Source organism: Leuciscus leuciscus (assembly GCF_965113295.1).
Source record: "Leuciscus leuciscus genome assembly, chromosome: 11".
NCBI lineage: Eukaryota > Metazoa > Chordata > Actinopteri > Cypriniformes > Leuciscidae > Leuciscus > Leuciscus leuciscus.
In genome coordinates this window covers 781,789-801,683 of record NC_138735.1, presented here as the reverse complement: position 1 = coordinate 801,683, position 19,895 = coordinate 781,789, and the positions used below count along the sequence as shown (strand labels likewise).

The following is a 19,895-nucleotide window of genomic DNA, read 5'->3' as shown; positions in this document are numbered from 1 at the left end:
CCCTGCTGACTGATGTCAGTAATGATCAACACTGCCCCCTGCTGACTGATGTCAGTAATGATCAACACTGCCCCCTGCTGACTGATGTCAGTAATGATCAACACTGGCCCCTGCTGACTGATGTCAGTAATGACCAACACTGCCCCCTGCTGACTGATGCCAGTAATGATCAACACTGCCCCCTGCTGACTGATGTCAGTAATGATCAACACTGCCCACTGCTGACTGATGTCAGTAATGATCAACACTGCCCCCTGCTGACTGATGTCAGTAATGATCAACACTGCCCCCTGCTGACTGATGTCAGTAATGATCAACACTGCCCCCTGCTGACTGATGTCAGTAATGATCAACACTGGCCCCTGCTGACTGATGTCAGTAATGACCAACACTGCCCCCTGCTGACTGATGCCAGTAATGATCAACACTGCCCCCTGCTGACTGATGTCAGTAATGATCAACACTGCCCCCTGCTGACTGATGTCAGTAATGATCAACACCGCCCCCTGCTGACTGACTGATGTCAGTAATGATCAACACTGCCCCCTGCTGACTGATGTCAGTAATGATCAACACTGCCCCCTGCTGACTGATGTCAGTAATGACCAACACTGCCCCCTGCTGACTGATGTCAGTAATGATCAACACTGCCCCCTGCTGACTGATGTCAGTAATGATCAACACTGCCCCCTGCTGACTGATGTCAGTAATGACCAACACTGCCCCCTGCTGACTGATGTCAGTAATGACCAACACTGCCCCCTGCTGACTGATGTCAGTAATGATCAACACTGCCCCCTGCTGACTGATGCCAGTAATGATCAACACTGCCCCCTGCTGACTGATGCCAGTAATGATCAACACTGCCCCCTGCTGACTGATGTCAGTAATGATCAACACTGCCCCCTGCTGACTGATGTCAGTAATGATCAACACTGCCCCCTGCTGACTTATGTCAGTAATGATCAACACTGCCCCCTGCTGACTGATGTCAGTAATGACCAACACTGCCCCCTGCTGACTGATGTCAGTAATGACCAACACTGCCCCCTGCTGACTGATGTCAGTAATGATCAACACTGCCCCCTGCTGACTGATGCCAGTAATGATCAACACTGCCCCCTGCTGACTGATGTCAGTAATGATCAACACTGCCCCCTGCTGACTGATGTCAGTAATGACCAACACTGCCCCCTGCTGACTGATGTCAGTAATGATCAACACTGCCCCCTGCTGACTGATGTCAGTAATGATCAACACTGCCTCCTGCTGACTGATGTCAGTAATGATCAACACTGCCCCCTGCTGACTGATGTCAGTAATGATCAACACTGCCCCCTGCTGACTGATGTCAGTAATGATCAACACTGCCCCCTGCTGACTGATGTCAGTAATGATCAACACTGCCCCCTGCTGACTGATGTCAGTAATGATCAACACTGGCCCCTGCTGACTGATGCCAGTAATGATCAACACTGCCCCCTGCTGACTGATGCCAGTAATGATCAACACTGCCCCCTGCTGACTGATGTCAGTAATGACCAACACTGCCCCCTGCTGACTGATGTCAGTAATGATCAACACTGCCCCCTGCTGACTGATGTCAGTAATGACCAACACTGCCCCCTGCTGACTGATGTCAGTAATGACCAACACTGCCCCCTGCTGACTGATGTCAGTAATGATCAACACTGCCCCCTGCTGACTGATGTCAGTAATGACCAACACTGCCCCCTGCTGACTGATGTCAGTAATGATCAACACTGCCCCCTGCTGACTGATGTCAGTAATGACCAACACTGCCCCCTGCTGACTGATGTCAGTAATGATCAACACTGCCCCCTGCTGACTGATGTCAGTAATGACCAACACTGCCCCCTGCTGACTGATGTCAGTAATGATCAACACTGCCCCCTGCTGACTGATGTCAGTAATGACCAACACTGCCCCCTGCTGACTGATGTCAGTAATGATCAACACTGCCCACTGCTGACTGATGTCAGTAATGATCAACACTGCCCCCTGCTGACTGATGTCAGTAATGACCAACACTGCCCCCTGCTGACTGATGTCAGTAATGATCAACACTGCCCCCTGCTGACTGATGTCAGTAATGACCAACACTGCCCCCTGCTGACTGATGTCAGTAATGATCAACACTGCCCCCTGCTGACTGATGTCAGTAATGACCAACACCGCCCCCTGCTGACTGATGTCAGTAATGATCAACACTGCCCCCTGCTGACTGATGTCAGTAATGACCAACACTGCCCCCTGCTGACTGATGTCAGTAATGATCAACACTGCCCCCTGCTGACTGATGTCAGTAATGATCAACACTGCCCCCTGCTGACTGATGTCAGTAATGATCAACACTGCCCCCTGCTGACTGATGTCAGTAATGACCAACACTGCCCCCTGCTGACTGATGTCAGTAATGATCAACACTGCCCCCTGCTGACTGATGTCAGTAATGATCAACACTGCCCCCTGCTGACTGACTGATGCCACTGCAACTCAAATCCCTGTAAACACTGGAGAAGACGGAGTGACACATTTACCTTGGCAAAGATGTTCATCTGCTGTTTGTTCCAGAGGATCTGCAGCATTCCTGCACACACCGGACAGCAGGCGCCTGCAAACCGTTCAGAGAGATTAATGAAGTCTGTAACTCTAATCTAGATGAAATGAGTGTTTGTCTTGAGCGTGCGGCGGTGCTGACCCGGTGGAGTGACGGGCCGGCACCGGCCGGTGGAGAGAGGAGCACACGGCACCGCGTTACAGCCCGAGTCCGACGGCACCCCCGACACGACCCCGACCGCGTGACACCGGCCCTGATAGTCCACAGCCACACGAGCCGAGAAGGCCTCACACACCGTACTGTAGCTCTCACCACTGTGGCCACACACCTCTCTGGGCCTCCGGCAGGACTCCTGCAACACACACACACACACACACACACACACACACACACACACACACGTTACACACAACACACACCTCTCTGGGCCTCCGGCAGGACTCCTGCAACACACACACACACACACACACACACACGTTACACACAACACACACCTCTCTGGGCCTCCGGCAGGACTCCTGCAACACACACACACACACACACACACACACACACACACACACACACACACACACGTTACACACAACACACACCTCTCTGGGCCTCCGGCAGGACTCCTGCAACACACACACACACACACACACACACACACACACACACACACACACACACACACACATGTTACACACAACACACCTCTCTGGGCCTCCGGCAGGACTCCTGCAACACACACACACACACACACACACACACACACACACACACACACACACACGTTACACACAACACACACCTCTCTGGGCCTCCGGCAGGACTCCTGCAACACACACACACACACACACACACACACACACATCTCTGATGATCAGCTGATCACACACACACACACACACACACACACACACACACACACACACACACACACACACACACACACACACACACACACATCTCTGATGATCAGCTGATCACACACACACACACACACAGCTCTGATGATCAGCTGATCACACACACACAGCTCTGATGATCAGCTGATCACACACACACACACACACACACACACATCTCTGATGATCAGCTGATCACACACACACATCTCTGATGATCAGCTGATCTCACACACACACACACACATCTCTGATGATCAGCTGATCACACACACAAACACACACACACACACACACACACACACACACACACAGCTCTGATGATCAGCTGATCACACACACACACACACACACACACACACATCTCTGATGATCAGCTGATCACACACACACACACACACACACACACACACATCTCTGATGATCAGCTGATCACACACACACATCTCTGATGATCAGCTGATCAAACACACACACACACATCTCTGATGATCAGCTGATCACACACACAAACACACACACACACACACACACACACACACACACACACACACAGCTCTGATGATCAGCTGATCACACACACACACACACAGCTCTGATGATCAGCTGATCACACACACACAGCTCTGATGATCAGCTGATCACACACACACACACACACACACACACACACACACACACACACACACACACACACACACACATCTCTGATGATCAGCTGATCACACACACACATCTCTGATGATCAGCTGATCACACACACACACACACACATCTCTGATGATCAGCTGATCACACACACAAACACACACACACACACACACACACACACAGCTCTGATGATCAGCTGATCACACACACACACACACACACATCTCTCAGATCATCAGAGATGTGTGTGTGTGTGTGATCAGCTGATCATCAGAGCTGTGTGTGTGTGTGTGTGTGTGTGTGTGTGTGTGTGTGTGTGTGTGTGTGTGTGTGTGTGTGTGTGTGTGTGTGTGTGTGATCAGCTGATCATCAGAGATGTGTGTGTGTGTGTGTGTGTGTGTGTGTGTGTGTGATCAGCTGATCATCAGAGCTGTGTGTGTGTGTGTGTGTGTGTGTGTGTTTGTGTGTGTGATCAGCTGATCATCAGAGATGTGTGTGTGTGTGTGTGTGATCAGCTGATCATCAGAGATGTGTGTGTGTGATCAGCTGATCATCAGAGATGTGTGTGTGTGTGTGTGTGTGTGTGTGTGTGTGTGTGTGTGTGTGTGTGTGTGTGTGTGTGATCAGCTGATCATCAGAGCTGTGTGTGTGTGATCAGCTGATCATCAGAGCTGTGTGTGTGTGTGTGTGATCAGCTGATCATCAGAGCTGTGTGTGTGTGTGTGTGTGTGTGTGTGTGTGTGTGTGTGTGTGTGTGATCAGCTGATCATCAGAGATGTGTGTGTGTGTGTGTGTGTGTGTGTGTGTGTGTGTGTGTGTGTGTGTGTGTGTGTGTGTGTGTGTGTGTGTGTGTGTGATCAGTGTATCGGTGTCCGTGACTCGCCTGGCAGTGCCCGGTGTACGCCAGGCTCTTGCCCCGCAGGTTCAGAAGGCACAGGTTGGCGTGCTCCACGTTGTCTGTATCACACACTGGGTCGAGCTGGTTCTGGTCACAGCTGGTCGGTCGGGTCACACACTCGTGCTGCGGGCAGGGATAGTCCGACAGGTCCGTCAAACACACCTGACGTCTGGGGATACACCTGTGGACGAACACACACACCTGTCTAAACCTGACGTCTGGGGATACACCTGTGGACGAACACACACACCTGTCTAAACCTGACGTCTGGGGACACACCTGTGGACGAACACACACACCTGTCTAAACCTGACGTCTGGGGATACACCTGTGGACGAACACACACACCTGTCTAAACCTGACGTCTGGGGACACACCTGTGGACGAACACACACACCTGTCTAAACCTGACGTCTGGGGATACACCTGTGGACGAACACACACACCTGTCTAAACCTGATACACCTGTGGACGAACACACACACCTGTCTAAACCTGACGTCTGGGGACACACCTGTGGACGAACACACACACCTGTCTAAACCTGACGTCTGGGGACACACCTGTGGACGAACACACACACCTGTCTAAACCTGACGTCTGGGGATACACCTGTGGACGAACACACACACCTGTCTAAACCTGATACACCTGTGGACGAACACACACACCTGTCTAAACCTGACGTCTGGGGATACACCTGTGGACGAACACACACACCTGTCTAAACCTGATACACCTGTGGACCAACACACACACCTGTCTAAACCTGCTCCTGGGGCTACACCTGTGGACGAACACACACACCTGTCTAAACCTGACATCTGTGGATACACCTGTGGACGAACACACACACCTGTCTAAACCTGATGTCTGGGGATACACCTGTGGACCAACACACACACCTGTCTAAACCTGACATCTGGGGATACACCTGTGGACGAACACACACACCTGTCTAAACCTGACATCTGGGGATACACCTGTGGACCAACACACACACCTGTCTAAACCTGACGTCTGGGGATACACCTGTGGACCAACACACACACCTGTCTAAACCTGACATCTGGGGATACACCTGTGGACGAACACACACACCTGTCTCAACCTGACATCTGGGGATACACCTGTGGACGAACACACACACCTGTCTCAACCTGACATCTGGGGATACACCTGTGGACGAACACACACACACACACACACACACTCACACACACACACACACACACACACACCTGTCTAAACCTGACGTCTGGGGATACACCTGTGGACGAACACACACACCTGTCTAAACCTGACGTCTGGGGACAGACCTGTGGACGAACACACACACCTGTCTAAACCTGATACACCTGTGGACCAACACACACACCTGTCTAAACCTGCTCCTGGGGCTACACCTGTGGATGAACACACACACCTGTCTAAACCTGACATCTGTGGATACACCTGTGGACGAACACACACACCTGTCTAAACCTGATGTCTGGGGATACACCTGTGGACGAACACACACACCTGTCTAAACCTGACATCTGGGGATACACCTGTGGACCAACACACACACCTGTCTCAACCTGACATCTGGGGATACACCTGTGGACGAACACACACACACACACACACACACCTGTCTAAACCTGACGTCTGGGGATACACCTGTGGACGAACACACACACCTGTCTAAACCTGACGTCTGGGGACACACCTGTGGACGAACACACACACCTGTCTAAACCTGATACACCTGTGGACCAACACACACACCTGTCTAAACCTGCTCCTGGGGATACACCTGTGGACGAACACACACACCTGTCTAAACCTGACGTCTGGGGATACACCTGTGGACGAACACACACACCTGTCTAAACCTGACATCTGGGGATACACCTGTGGACCAACACACACCTGTCTAATCATGACGTCTGGGGATACACCTGTGGACGAACACACACACACACACACACACACACACACACACACACACACACACACACACACACACACACACACACACACACACACACACACACACACACACACACACACACACACACCTGTCTCAACCTGACATCTGGGGATACACCTGTGGACGAACACACACACCTGTCTAAACCTGACGTCTGGGGATACACCTGTGGACGAACACACACACCTGTCTAAACATGACGTCTGGGGATACACCTGTGGACGAACACACACACCTGTCTAAACCTGACGTCTGGGGATACACCTGTGGACGAACACACACACACCTGTCTAAACCTGACATCTGGGGATACACCTGTGGACCAACACACACACCTGTCTAAACCTGACATCTGGGGATACACCTGTGGACGAACACACACACACCTGTCTAAACCTGACATCTGGGGATACACCTGTGGACCAACACACACACCTGTCTAAACCTGACATCTGGGGATACACCTGTGGACCAACACACACCTGTCTAAACCTGACATCTGGGGATACACCTGTGGACGAACACACACACCTGTCTAAACCTGACATCTGGGGATACACCTGTGGACCAACACACACCTGTCTAATCATGACGTCTGGGGATACACCTGTGGACGAACACACACACACACACACACACACACACACACACACACACACACACACACACACACCTGTCTCAACCTGACGTCTGGGGATACACCTGTGGACGAACACACACACCTGTCTAAACCTGACATCTGGGGATACACCTGTGGACCAACACACACCTGTCTAATCATGACGTCTGGGGATACACCTGTGGACGAACACACACACACACACACACACACACACACACACACACACACACACACACACACACACACACACACACACACACACACACACACACACACACACACACACACACACACACACACACACACACACACACACACACACACACACCTGTCTCAACCTGACATCTGGGGATACACCTGTGGACGAACACACACACACACACACACACACACACACACACACACACACACACACACACACACACACACACACACACACACACACACACACACACACACACACACCTGTCTAAACCTGCTTCTGATGTTCATCATCGACTCGTGACATTATTCTCCAGTTCTGTTTCACACTTCAGTCTCGAATTACTCCTTTATTATCACAGCTCACACACATGTTCTAAGAACGATGTGTTAAAGTGTAACACTTTACAATAAGGTTCATTAGTTAACATGAACTAATAATGAACAATACTTCTACAGCATTTATTAATATTAATTTCAACATTTACTAATACATCATTAAAATCAAAGGTTGTATTTGTTAACATTAGTGAACATGAACAAACAATGAACAGCTGTAGTTTTATTAACTAACATTAACAAAGATTAATAAATACTGTAAATGTATTGCTCATTGTAAGTTCATGTTAGTTAATACATAAATGTTAACTAATGAACCTTATTGTAAAGTGTTACTGTTAAAGTTCCCATTACGGTACAAAAACGTTCTCTGAATGTTCTATAAATGTTTTTTCTTGGTTATGCAAACGTTCCATTCTTTCATCATTATAGGAATGTTACTTTTAAATGCTGATTGTTCTAAACAAGGAGTAACATTTCCAAACGTTAGACGAACGTCCAACTAAAACACCACATGAACAATGTATAACTAATGTTTTTGTGCTAATGTTTTATTAATGTTACGAGAATGTGACACTGAACTGACAGTTATTTGAAGTGATTTAGTCTCTTGAACCCGGCGTGCAGAGGTCGAGAGGTCACAGTGGATGCTCTGGTCCTCGCTCAGATGTTTAACATCAAAGCTTCCACATTTTATCATCTTGTTTACAGAGGAACAAACATTGCCTTTGAAAAGCGGGCCAAGCAGAGCTTACGCAACATGCATTGCTGTGTTACATAAGACAGATGTGGAAAGATCCTCAAACAGAGACTCGTTTAACCTGACGCTGGAGATCGTGACCGCATGAAAGTCTTCAGCGAACGAACGCTTACACACACACACACACACACACACACACACACACACACACACTGAAGAGAGCAAACACAGATCATGTGTGTGTCCAGATTCAGTCTGAGAACCAGAGGCCGACGTCAGCGGTATTACTTCTATTAATCTTTCACAACAATTATTTCAATTGAAGTAATTAATACCATGTTATGTTTGATACAGTGTTATTTTAGGGTTATTGAGAGTTTATTAATAGTTTGAATTGATTTCTATTTTTATATGTTCTGTTCAGTCATTAAAAAAAAAAAAAAAATGTCTATATAGTTTTTATAAATTTTTCAGTTTTATTCATCAGTTTCAGTTTTAATAATTTTACTTTAATTAAGGTAAACTAAATGAAAATAAGAACATTTTCCTAATTTTTTTTCATGTTATTTCAGTTCATGTTTATTTTGTTTAAGTTTTAGTGTTAGTTGCAATTAACCCTGATTTTTTTTATTGAATTATTTTTATTTCTTATTACTACATTTTACTATTATTATTATTTATTAAAGATTGTTAAATAGTCTTTTAAAATATTGTTTAACTTAACTTATATAAGGATTTAAAATATTGTAATTTTATTATTATTACTAATTATTTGATGAATAAATTATTACATATATTATTTTTTTATTATTAAATTGTAGTATTAATTATTATTATTTATTAAAGATTTGTGCCTTTTATCATATTGAGGAAAGTTTATTCAAAATACATTATTATTACAGTTATTCATTAGTAATGTTTTAATTTTATTATTAAAACACTGATTAAAGCATTCTTTTTTTTTACATGTATTAAAATAAACTTGCGTTTTGCATAATTTTATTATATTAATTTATTTATATTCATGTGGCAAGTTGCAGAAATATTTTCTTTCAATAATTATAATTACAATTTAATTGCTATTTTTTAGATTTAATAATACAAATTGTCAAATAACTTTTTTATTTCTACTTATTAAACTGTACTATTGTCAGTTATCATCATCATCATTATTATTATTAATGAAACTTTGGTGTCTTTTATCATATCACAGAATGCTTCTTGCCTATATTAATGTATTGAGAAAGCAGAGTGTGTGAACGGATGGCCAGCAGTTCAAGTGGATGTACGAGGAATCTGTTTCCAGAGGAAGAGTCACACACACACTCCTGATGAACACACTCCAGATCCTGGACTAATCCCGTCAGGACAGAGCTGTGAACTCTCCGCTTCGCTCCAGAAGAACAGTCTCAGACAGAATCACTCGGGTCAGACGAGTGTGAAGGACTTCATCACTCACCTCTGGTTCTTCTGGCAGGGGTTGGGCAGGCAGGGGTCGATGCTTCTGCACGAGCCGAACACAAACTGATTATCCCTGAAGCCGACACAGCGAGCCACACATGCACTGGGATATGTGCGTCCGTTCCCGGCACACACCGGCACGAAGTGATCCGCACAACCGCAGGGAAGACCTTAGGAAGAAGAGCAACACTAATGACAAACACATGCTATTATAATCATACTCTTTTATTTACCAGAGAAAGCTTAGCGTTAAAGTCATATCCATATTGTAGGCAACAAGTCTCTTCTGTGATCAAACAAAAGCAGCTTTAGTGAGCAGAAGAGACTAAAGCATTACAAAATCGTCATTACTGCAAAGATTCGACTGGTAGTGTATTTTAAAATGTCTATATTTTAAATTCTCTTTCAAGGGAACTCGAGCTGCGTGGAAATGCTGTGGGAACGCCCCTGTGTGAGTGCGTCATAAAGCCCGTATGGAATCAGTCCAATGGCGAGACGGAACGTCATCGGCGGGTGATGTCATCGACCAAGAAACTATAAAGCACACCCAGAAACTATACACTATAAAGCACACCTGAATCATAACAGCTTCTGTGCCTTCAGCAAGCGCTCTGTGTGTGAATCATTGTCTCTGGTGCTTTTTGTCTGTCTTTAGAAATTGTCAGGCAGGAGTTTTCACACTATATAACTATATCATGATGAGCGAACAACAGTATAGGAAGTGTGTTCAGGCGGGGATACACACCAACTATGTGCTGTGTGTTAGGGAGTGCAGCATGCCCAGTCAGCTCTCGAGGGAGGTGATTATGAGCATTGTGAGCGTTTACCGTTAAGAACGCTGCGCTCCCGCCGATCGCTCTCCGAGGAGGGCAGTTCGGTTCACGCTTCCCGCGGCTCGGGTCCGGCTTCAGACATGGGGTTTGCAGATGGATCTCACAGAGCACCTGTTGGACCCGGTTAACTGGAGTTCCTGCAGGACCGCTTCTCCACAGGGTTATCCCCCTTCACACTGAAGGTGTAAGTGCACTAGCTCCTTACCACGTCCCTTTGAGTGGAGCATCCTTGGGGAGACACCCACTAACCACTCGTTTCCTTCGTGGCACGTTGAGGCTGAGGCCAGCTGTCCGCACGAGGGTGCCAACTTGGGACTTGGCTGTTGTACAAGAAGGCCTCTCCCTAGCTCTATTCGAGCCTATTGAAGAAGTTTCTGAGAAGTTCCCTACTCTTAAAACTATCTTTCTTATTGCTATCTCGTCTCTGAAGAGAACTGGAGACATTCAAGCACTCTTGGTTTCACCCTCGTGCCTGGAACTCTTGCCTGGCATGGTAAAGGCCTTCCTTCCTCCTAGGCCTGGCTATAGCCGCTTTCTGACCAAGTAGTTACAGGAACTTAGTTATAGGAACTGTCCACTTCTAAACAGTTCTATGAACTACTCTCCCCTAAACTCGGTTTTGCTGTTTGCATTCGCACAGGCCAAGTGGCCATAGGAACTGGTAGGAGGGGTAAGGGAGTGACGCTTGTTGTTGCGACCTTTATTTTGATGGCGCTGAGAACGCCAGAGCAAACAATGCTCACATTCTGTGTTCATTAATTAGCGATCTGTCTAACAGTACTGTTTAATATGTTATTAGATAGAACTGTTATACATAGAAAGTAGACAGTATATGAAAATAAGTTATTAGGCTATGCCGTGTGGTTGATGTCCAGTGTTGCTGAGCAGAAATATATGATCATGTTTGGCTTGGTCCCCTCTGTTGCGTTGGATTTTCTCTTCAGCATAAAGGTTTAGAGGCCCATCTATCACTGCTTTCCATGTTTGTATAGTTAGTTTCTGGAGTAAATATATAATCTGTGTGTTTACATAGCTGTTTTAAAAATGGCAGGTGCTGGTGTTTTGCGTGCGTTCGGTCAGCGTACACTAACGCCACGCCTGAAGTAGGAGCTAAATTAGTTCCTCCAAATGGAGTTCCTAGAACTAAAATCGTTCCTAGTCGGCGTGTTCGCACCGCAGGAACATCTAGGTACTTTAGCCAATAGTTCTAGGAACTGTGAAAGGGTTCCTCCGGTAGGAAAGTGGCTTATGTTCCTAAGGTCCCTACTAATATTGTTAGACCAATGGTACTGAACGAGACGCAGCGTCGCCCTGCTATACTCCTGGCATGCCTGTGATCGACTTGCTTCAGCCAATCAGAAGCTGGTGCTGTTTGATTTAGGTGTGCTTTATAGTTCCCTGGTCTGTGACGTCACCCGTCTATGACGTCTCGTCGTCCCATTGGACTGATTCCATACGTGCTTCATGACGCACTCACGCAGAGGCGTTCCCATAGCGTTTCGACGCAGCGGCACGTTCCCTCTTCAGGGAACTATGGTTACATACGTAACTGAGAATGTTTTTGTCTGTTATTGTGTATAATAGTAAGCATGAAGATCTATATTTGAATATAGACACAGGTGTAATCTGAGAAACACACACACACCTGTGAAGCTGCGCCGGTCCTCCTCTGGTCCGTCGGACCGCAGACACTGACGGGACGAACAGACGGTTTCTCCGGCGAAGCAGGAACAGGCCTGGCAGTCGAGCCGGAACGAGGAACCGTGAGCTGGACCGGAACATCAGATCAGAACATCAGAACACTGGGACAGATAACATTCACTAGTTCACAACATTCACAACATTCACTCGTTCACAACATTCACTCATTCACAACATTCACTCGTTCACAACATTCACTCATTCACAACATTCACTCGTTCACAACATTCACTCTCTGAGACAAACATTCACTCTCTGAGACAAACATTCACTTGTTCACAACATTCACTCTCTGAGATCACCAGATTCTCCACTGAGACGGACAAGATTAATCTCGTCTTTTTCTTCCTCTGTCTGCGTTTGCAATAAAGAAATCTGTAACTTTGATCTTTGAAACTTTGCAGGTCTTTTACATTCACAAACAGCTTCATTACACACTACACACACTACATGACCGGGAATATTCAAAAAAGAATATTCAAAATCTGTGTTACAGATTTCTTTATTTGCAAACGAATAACTATATATATATAGTTATAGTTATTCCCATATTCTCATATTATGACAAAGAATATAACACTACACATTTTGTTTTGATACAAACAGCAAAAATCCTTGCGAGATTAGTTCATCTTCTAATACGCATCGCTTGAGACATCTATAAAGCACATCTGTCTCTAATAAACCGCTTTAGAAGCGGAGCAAAAATAAACATGAAAGAAAAGGCAATAAACTCATTCAGGTTCAAACCAACAGGCGTAAAACGAGCTGTTTACAAAAGAGGAATACTAATAAAAACAAGAAGAAAAGACCATTTCAATTTATATGCATTTATTCTAATTAGAAGGTGTTAAAAGTGTATATATATATATATATATATATATATATATATATATATATATATATATGTGTGTGTGTGTGTGTGTGTGTGTGTGTGTATAATCAAATAAAAACATAAATGTGTATTTGTGTGTATGTGTGTGTGTGGGGGTGTGTGTGTGTGTATGTGTGTGTGTGGGGGTGTGTGTGTGTGTGTGTGTGTGTGTGTGTGTGTGTTTGTGTTACACAGATAATGTTTTTAATGTTTTAAACAGATATTTCATGCTTAAAACATTTTGGAAACATAACAAGCAACTATAATTATTCATCTATTGAGAATTAGATGAATTACAGATGCATGAATTTGTCGTTTCATGCAACATCTCACCAATAGATGGCAGCATCCACCTTTCAACAGTCTCAGTTTTCTGCGTCTTGCTTTAAACTTGCAATAATAATTAAATAAAAACTAACAAAATCGTAGGTGTCGGTTATATAAAACCATCATGTAAAACTACATTACTGGATTAATATTTAAAGTGCCCCATTATGCTTTTTTGAATATTCCCAGTCATGTAGTGTGTGTAGTGTGTAATCAAGCTGTTGGTGAATGTAAAAGACCTGCAAAGTTTCAAAGATCAAAGTGCAGATAAATTGAGTTTTTCTCTCCTAAAAGAAAGAAGTGATTCTGAACCGAAACGAGTCGTCAGTAATGCAGTCTCTCGTCCTGCTGAACCTGCGTAGGTTTGTAACTCATTAGCATAATGCCAGCCTGTGGTCTTGATTGGCTGAACAGCGTCTCTTAGCCCCGCCCTCAAACACTGTAGTGTACCTGAGACTGGAAGAGTTTGGTTCGTGTTGTTCATGTGGAGAAGACGCTGTTTTCTGAGATTGATACAGTAAAACCCACGCCATCGTTACTGTTCGTATCACTGAGATCAAGAGCTGAGATTCAGATATGATAATGAGCGTTTGCTTTCTGACCAATCACAGCAGACTGGGCCATCTGACCAATCAGAGCAGCTCTTAGAGAGGTGGGGTTTAGAGAGACTGAATCTTCGAACAAACTGTTTCAGACAATGATGTTCAATGCATGATAGGGCAGTTTAAGCACTCAAGCGTCTTACTTCTGCGCTGTCCTGCGATGAGGCAGGTCTGGGTGGTGTCGACACATGGCATCTCAGCACAGTTCTCCAGGCGTCCGCTCTGACCGCAGGTACACACCTCATAACAGCCCACCTGTGCGCTCCTCGTGGGCACCTGGATACGGGCGTCCATCGGCACCAGGAACTCCGACGCCTCGCCCAGTTTACAGCCTTCAAAACATACAGAACAAACATCTCCAGACTGACGTCATAATACAATCCTAAAACACTGATCTGTATTTGCCTGAACTTGCAGTAAACATTAGAGCACACGACGCAAAAAATTACTGGAGTACGTTTTACAAGAAAATATTATTTCAGTCTTTCTACTTTAACCCTCTGGTGCTCCTCAGTCAGTTTGACCGAAAAAAATGTACTTTTTTTTTCTTCTTCATCGGAATGGTAGGAAACTTGGTAAAGGTTTTGGCACTTGCTGTGTGAACACATACACAAACACACACACACACACACAAATCATGGACAAGATTGGAACAGGTTAAATGGTCCTGAATAAAATAGTCACACTTGTGCTCCTCGCGGTCAGAAATGAGCGCATTGGAAATGAATGGGAGACGAATTTCCTCTAGTGGAAGCGTTTGGAACTGCAGCCAAACAACATCTCACTGAAAGATCATTTTTTGAGCTTGCAAAATGTTTTTGAAAATATATATTTCATATGAAAATTTTAAATAGTATTTTTGCTAATTTTTCATAACAATAAACATAAAATTCTGTAACTTTTTTAAGTTTACTTTTTAAAACTTTTTTCTTTTCAGCAATAATCTGCCAAGTGTCGTCTTTGAAAAGAGATCAAACTTCAGTCTGTGCTTTAAAGCATTCAAGCTTTACCACAGTTTAAGTTGGAAATGTAGGAATTTTAAGTCTAGAATTTTAGGTCTATGCTCAAAAAGTGAATACATGGATTATAAATACAGCGTAAATATAATTTAGTACCATAAAATCCCCTAAAAATACAAAATATTAAATACAAAACATTATCGAAAAAAATATATTACATTCATTTCATTGAAATAAAATAAACAAATTTCGGTCACGCGAAGAGCACCAGAGGGTAAAAATTACACGTTTAACTTAACGTGTTACTTGCCGTCCCTTTTACTTCTGATTTCTGAGTGAAAATTGTTTCAAAGTAAATCCTACAACAATAGTTTTTTGTTTTCCCAGTGAATAGAAAAGGATATAATATTAGCAGTGAAAGCAAATCATCTGATTAGACTATCAAAAGTTAAGATTAGATTCATTTGATTGAAAAAGCAAAACTGTACTTATTTCTGAGGTAAACATGCAATTAAAGTCATGTGGCAACAAAACAGCATTCTACAACTGTATGATATATAAAATGATTTAAATTAATACTTTTGATAAATTATTAAAATGAATAAAATAAATACAAAATAGATTGAATAAATAAAATGTTGATTTAAATTAAAATATATATTAAATACAGATTTATAGATAAATATAGACTATTTTGTATTTATTTTATTCATTTAAATAAATTAAAATTCTATTAAATAAATTAAAATCTATACATTTTTTATTAAAACCATGTTAAAATATATAAACATGTTTTTGATTCAATAAATTAATCAAATAAATAAATAAAATGTTGATTTAAATAATGCTAAAGTATATAACATTGTTATTAAAATAAAATGAATCAAATAAAAAATATTGATTTAAATAACAATGTTAAAATATATAAAATTGTTATTAAAATAAAATGAATAAATATTTTTTATTAAATAAATAAAAATGTTGTTTTATAAAACAATGTTAAAATATATCAATGTAATATAAAAATCAATAATCAAATAAATAAATGATTAAAATTAATAAGATAATTATAAATAATTAATTTAATAAATAAAACAATTTAATTAACAATGTTAAAATATATAACATTGTTATTTAAATAAAATGTACAAAATAAATAAATAAATAAATATTAATGTAAAACAATTTTAACATATATAAATGAATGCTTTTGATTAAATGATGACTACAATGAATAAAATAAATATAATGCATCTAACAGTACAGTACTACAGTGAGCAGAAAAAACATAATAATGCTGTGTAGAAGAAACCAAATATTTTTCAAATGTTTATAATATTAATGTTTTACTGTGTGAATTGGTTCTTTATACATGAAAATATATAGCTATTTTCTTGTGGCATCTGAAAGATTGAAAGCCCCAGTCTAAATAAATTGCCATTATCTGATTTGGTTTCAGCTCATAAGTGTAGATGTTGTGGTTTGAGTGAGTGATGGCGCTACCAGGAACGCAGAAGTACGGCAGGCAGTCTTGTCCGGGATGGCAGCCCTTCCGGTTGACCTCGCACAGGTGATTGCTGGGACACGGGTTCGGGTTGCAGGGATGGATGACTTCCTCAATGATGTTGTCAAAGGGACTGGGAGCTGCAGACATCAGGAGTGAGATGAACAGGATCAGACACACAGAGGGATCTGAGGATCTGGACGGGATCAGACACACTGAGAGGGATCTGGGGATCTGGACGGGATCAGACACACTGAGAGGGATCTGGGGATCTGGGGATCTGGACAGGATCAGACCCACTGAGAGGGATCTGGGGATCTGGACGGGATCAGACACACTGAGAGGGATCTGGGGATCTGGACAGGATCAGACACACTGAGAGGGATCTGGGGATCTGGACGGGATCAGACACACTGAGAGGAATCTGGGGATCTGGACAGGATCAGACACACTGAGAGGGATCTGGGGATCTGGACGGGATCAGACACACTGAGAGGGATCAGAGAATCTTGACGGGATCAGACACACTGAGAGGGATCTAAGGATCTAGACGGGATCAGACACACTGAGAGGGATCTGAGGATCTGGACAGGATCAGACACACTGAGAGGGATCGGAGAATCTGGACGGGATCAGACACACTAAGAGGGATCTGAGGATCTGGACGGGATCAGACACACTGAGAGGGATCTGAGGTTCTGGATGGGATCAGACACACTGAGAGGGATCTGGACGGGATCCGACACATTGAGAGGGATCTGAGGATCTGGACGGGATCAGACACACTGAGAGGGATCGGAGAATCTGGACGGGATCAGACACACTAAGAGGGATCTGGATGGGATCAGACACACTGAGAGGGATCTGGACGGGATCAGACACATTGAGAGGGATCTGAGGATCTGGACGGGATCAGACACACTGAGAGGGATCAGAGAATCTGGACGGGATCAGACACACTGAGAGGGATCTGAGGTTCTGGATGGGATCAGACACACTGAGAGGGATCTGGGGATCTGGACGGGATCAGACACACTGAGAGGGATCTGGGGATCTGGACGGGGTCAGACACACTGAGAGGGATCTGGACGGGATTAGACACACTGAGAGGGATCTGAGGATCTGGACGATCTGGACGGGATCAGACACACTGAGAAGGATCGGAGGATCTGGACGGGATCAGACACACTGAGAGGGATCTGAGGATATGGACGGGATCAGACACACTGAGAGGGATCGGAGAATCTGGACGGGATCAGACACACTAAGAGGGATCTGAGGATCTGGACGGGATCAGACACACTGAGAGGGATCTGAGGTTCTGGATGGGATCAGACACACTGAGAGGGATCTGGGGATCTGGACGGGATCAGACACACTGAGAGGGATCTGGGGATCTGGACGGGATCAGACACACTGAGAGGGATCTGGACGGGATTAGACACACTGAGAGGGATCTGAGGATCTGGACGGGATCAGACACACTGAGAGGGATCGGAGGATCTGGACGGGATCAGACACACTGAGAGGGATCGGAGGATCTGTATGGGATCAGACACACTGAGAGGGATCTGGGGATCTGGACGGGATCAGACACACTGAGAGGGATCTGGACGGGATTAGACAAACTGAGAGGGATCTGAGGATCTATGCTCACCGAGGTATCTCTCCAGCGGGATGCATCGCTCCGGGTCGTCGGTGGGCGACAGCATGTCACAGATGCGCTCCGGCGTCTGTCCTTCATGGAAGCGCTTCCGGTCGCCACACTGGCTCAGGATATCCACACAGTCCGACCTGAGGACACACCAGCAATCTTGCTCTTTATGGAATATTGCAGTGTTTATTGTAAATGATTTATCGGTGCACATCATTATTGTGTTCATAATCTTGAATCAGAATAGAGTGTAGACTGTATAAAGGTTTACATTTTGAGAAATCTGAGGTATATTTTTACAGACTGCAGAAAGCTACAGAACAGAGAAGCAAATGAATCACTGGGACTCACAGAAACAACTGGATCCAGGCAGAGAAAGCTGGATTTACAGTCATCATTTTGTGTCAATATGCTGAATTTAGAGCTAAAATCATACCCTTCATATTGTATTGTTACATATTGTATTGACAACTCATCAATTAAATATTTACCATCGTATATTCTGCATAATTGGATGTTTTTAAATAAACACTGACAAAAAAAAACCCGATACAAGTTTTAGGGCTGGACGATATGATGATATATATAACATTGATAAAGTGATCACATATCAGGAAACATGATTCCTGCTGCATGTCAATATCCATGATCACTGGATCTTTGGTAAGTTGTAAGGAACACTATATCGAGTCCAACCTTTAGTTTAAACCGATAATCGTTCGTTTTACTGGCGTTTTCACAGTTTCCTCCATTAAATCCAGTCACTCAGAAGCTCTTCTGCCACTCAGTCCGACTGAGGGAGTGTGATCCCGCGGGAAAGTGACGTCAATGCAAACCCTCTATAACTCCCCTCTCTCTTGCAGCATCTCTTCTCTTCTCTGATGACGAGGGCGGGGCAACCTGTCACTCACATGAGATCAGCCAATAGCAAACCACAACCAGCCAACCAGCCAATCAACTCCCCACAGACACAATCAAGCCCTGCCCACATCTGTTCTTGTTCCAGAAGCATTTCACTCGGATATATACGACACTATAGGGAATGTTCCTTGAATTCTAAGGTAATGTATTAGCAGTTTTAATGTAATGTTATCCTGATGGTAATTTAGTGTTGATTTGA

At 44.1% G+C, this 19,895-nt stretch overlaps 1 protein-coding gene and 1 long non-coding RNA gene across 19 annotated transcripts in view; one reads left to right on the top strand and one right to left on the bottom strand.

Annotated features, from left to right (window-relative positions):
- Positions 1–19,895, top strand: part of LOC309509733 — a 310,786-nt gene that overhangs the window by 60,960 nt on the left and 229,931 nt on the right. The gene's annotated exons all lie outside the window — the stretch shown is intronic.
- reck (reversion-inducing-cysteine-rich protein with kazal motifs) overlaps positions 1–19,895 on the bottom strand; it is a 72,556-nt gene that overhangs the window by 4,308 nt on the left and 48,353 nt on the right. For 16 of the 18 annotated variants that reach the window (XR_014210024.1, XR_014210025.1, XR_014210026.1 and 13 more), the window contains exons 12-19: positions 18,779–18,915; positions 17,121–17,261; positions 14,802–14,990; positions 12,800–12,922; positions 10,320–10,491; positions 5,006–5,201; positions 2,723–2,933; positions 2,562–2,635 (exon numbers count right to left, since the gene is read on the bottom strand). Coding sequence is in view for 3 of the 18 variants with exons in the window: in XM_082184542.1 (XP_082040668.1) it covers positions 2,562–2,635; positions 2,723–2,933; positions 5,006–5,201; positions 10,320–10,491; positions 12,800–12,922; positions 14,802–14,990; positions 17,121–17,261; positions 18,779–18,915 (1,243 nt within the window). In the remaining 15 variants the exon portion in view is untranslated. Of the gene's footprint in view, positions 1–2,561; positions 2,636–2,722; positions 2,934–3,043; positions 3,097–3,130; positions 3,399–5,005; positions 5,202–10,319; positions 10,492–12,799; positions 12,923–14,801; positions 14,991–17,120; positions 17,262–18,778; positions 18,916–19,895 lie in introns of those variants that run through there. The other 2 variants (XM_082184543.1, XM_082184544.1) reach the window with 2 other exon arrangements.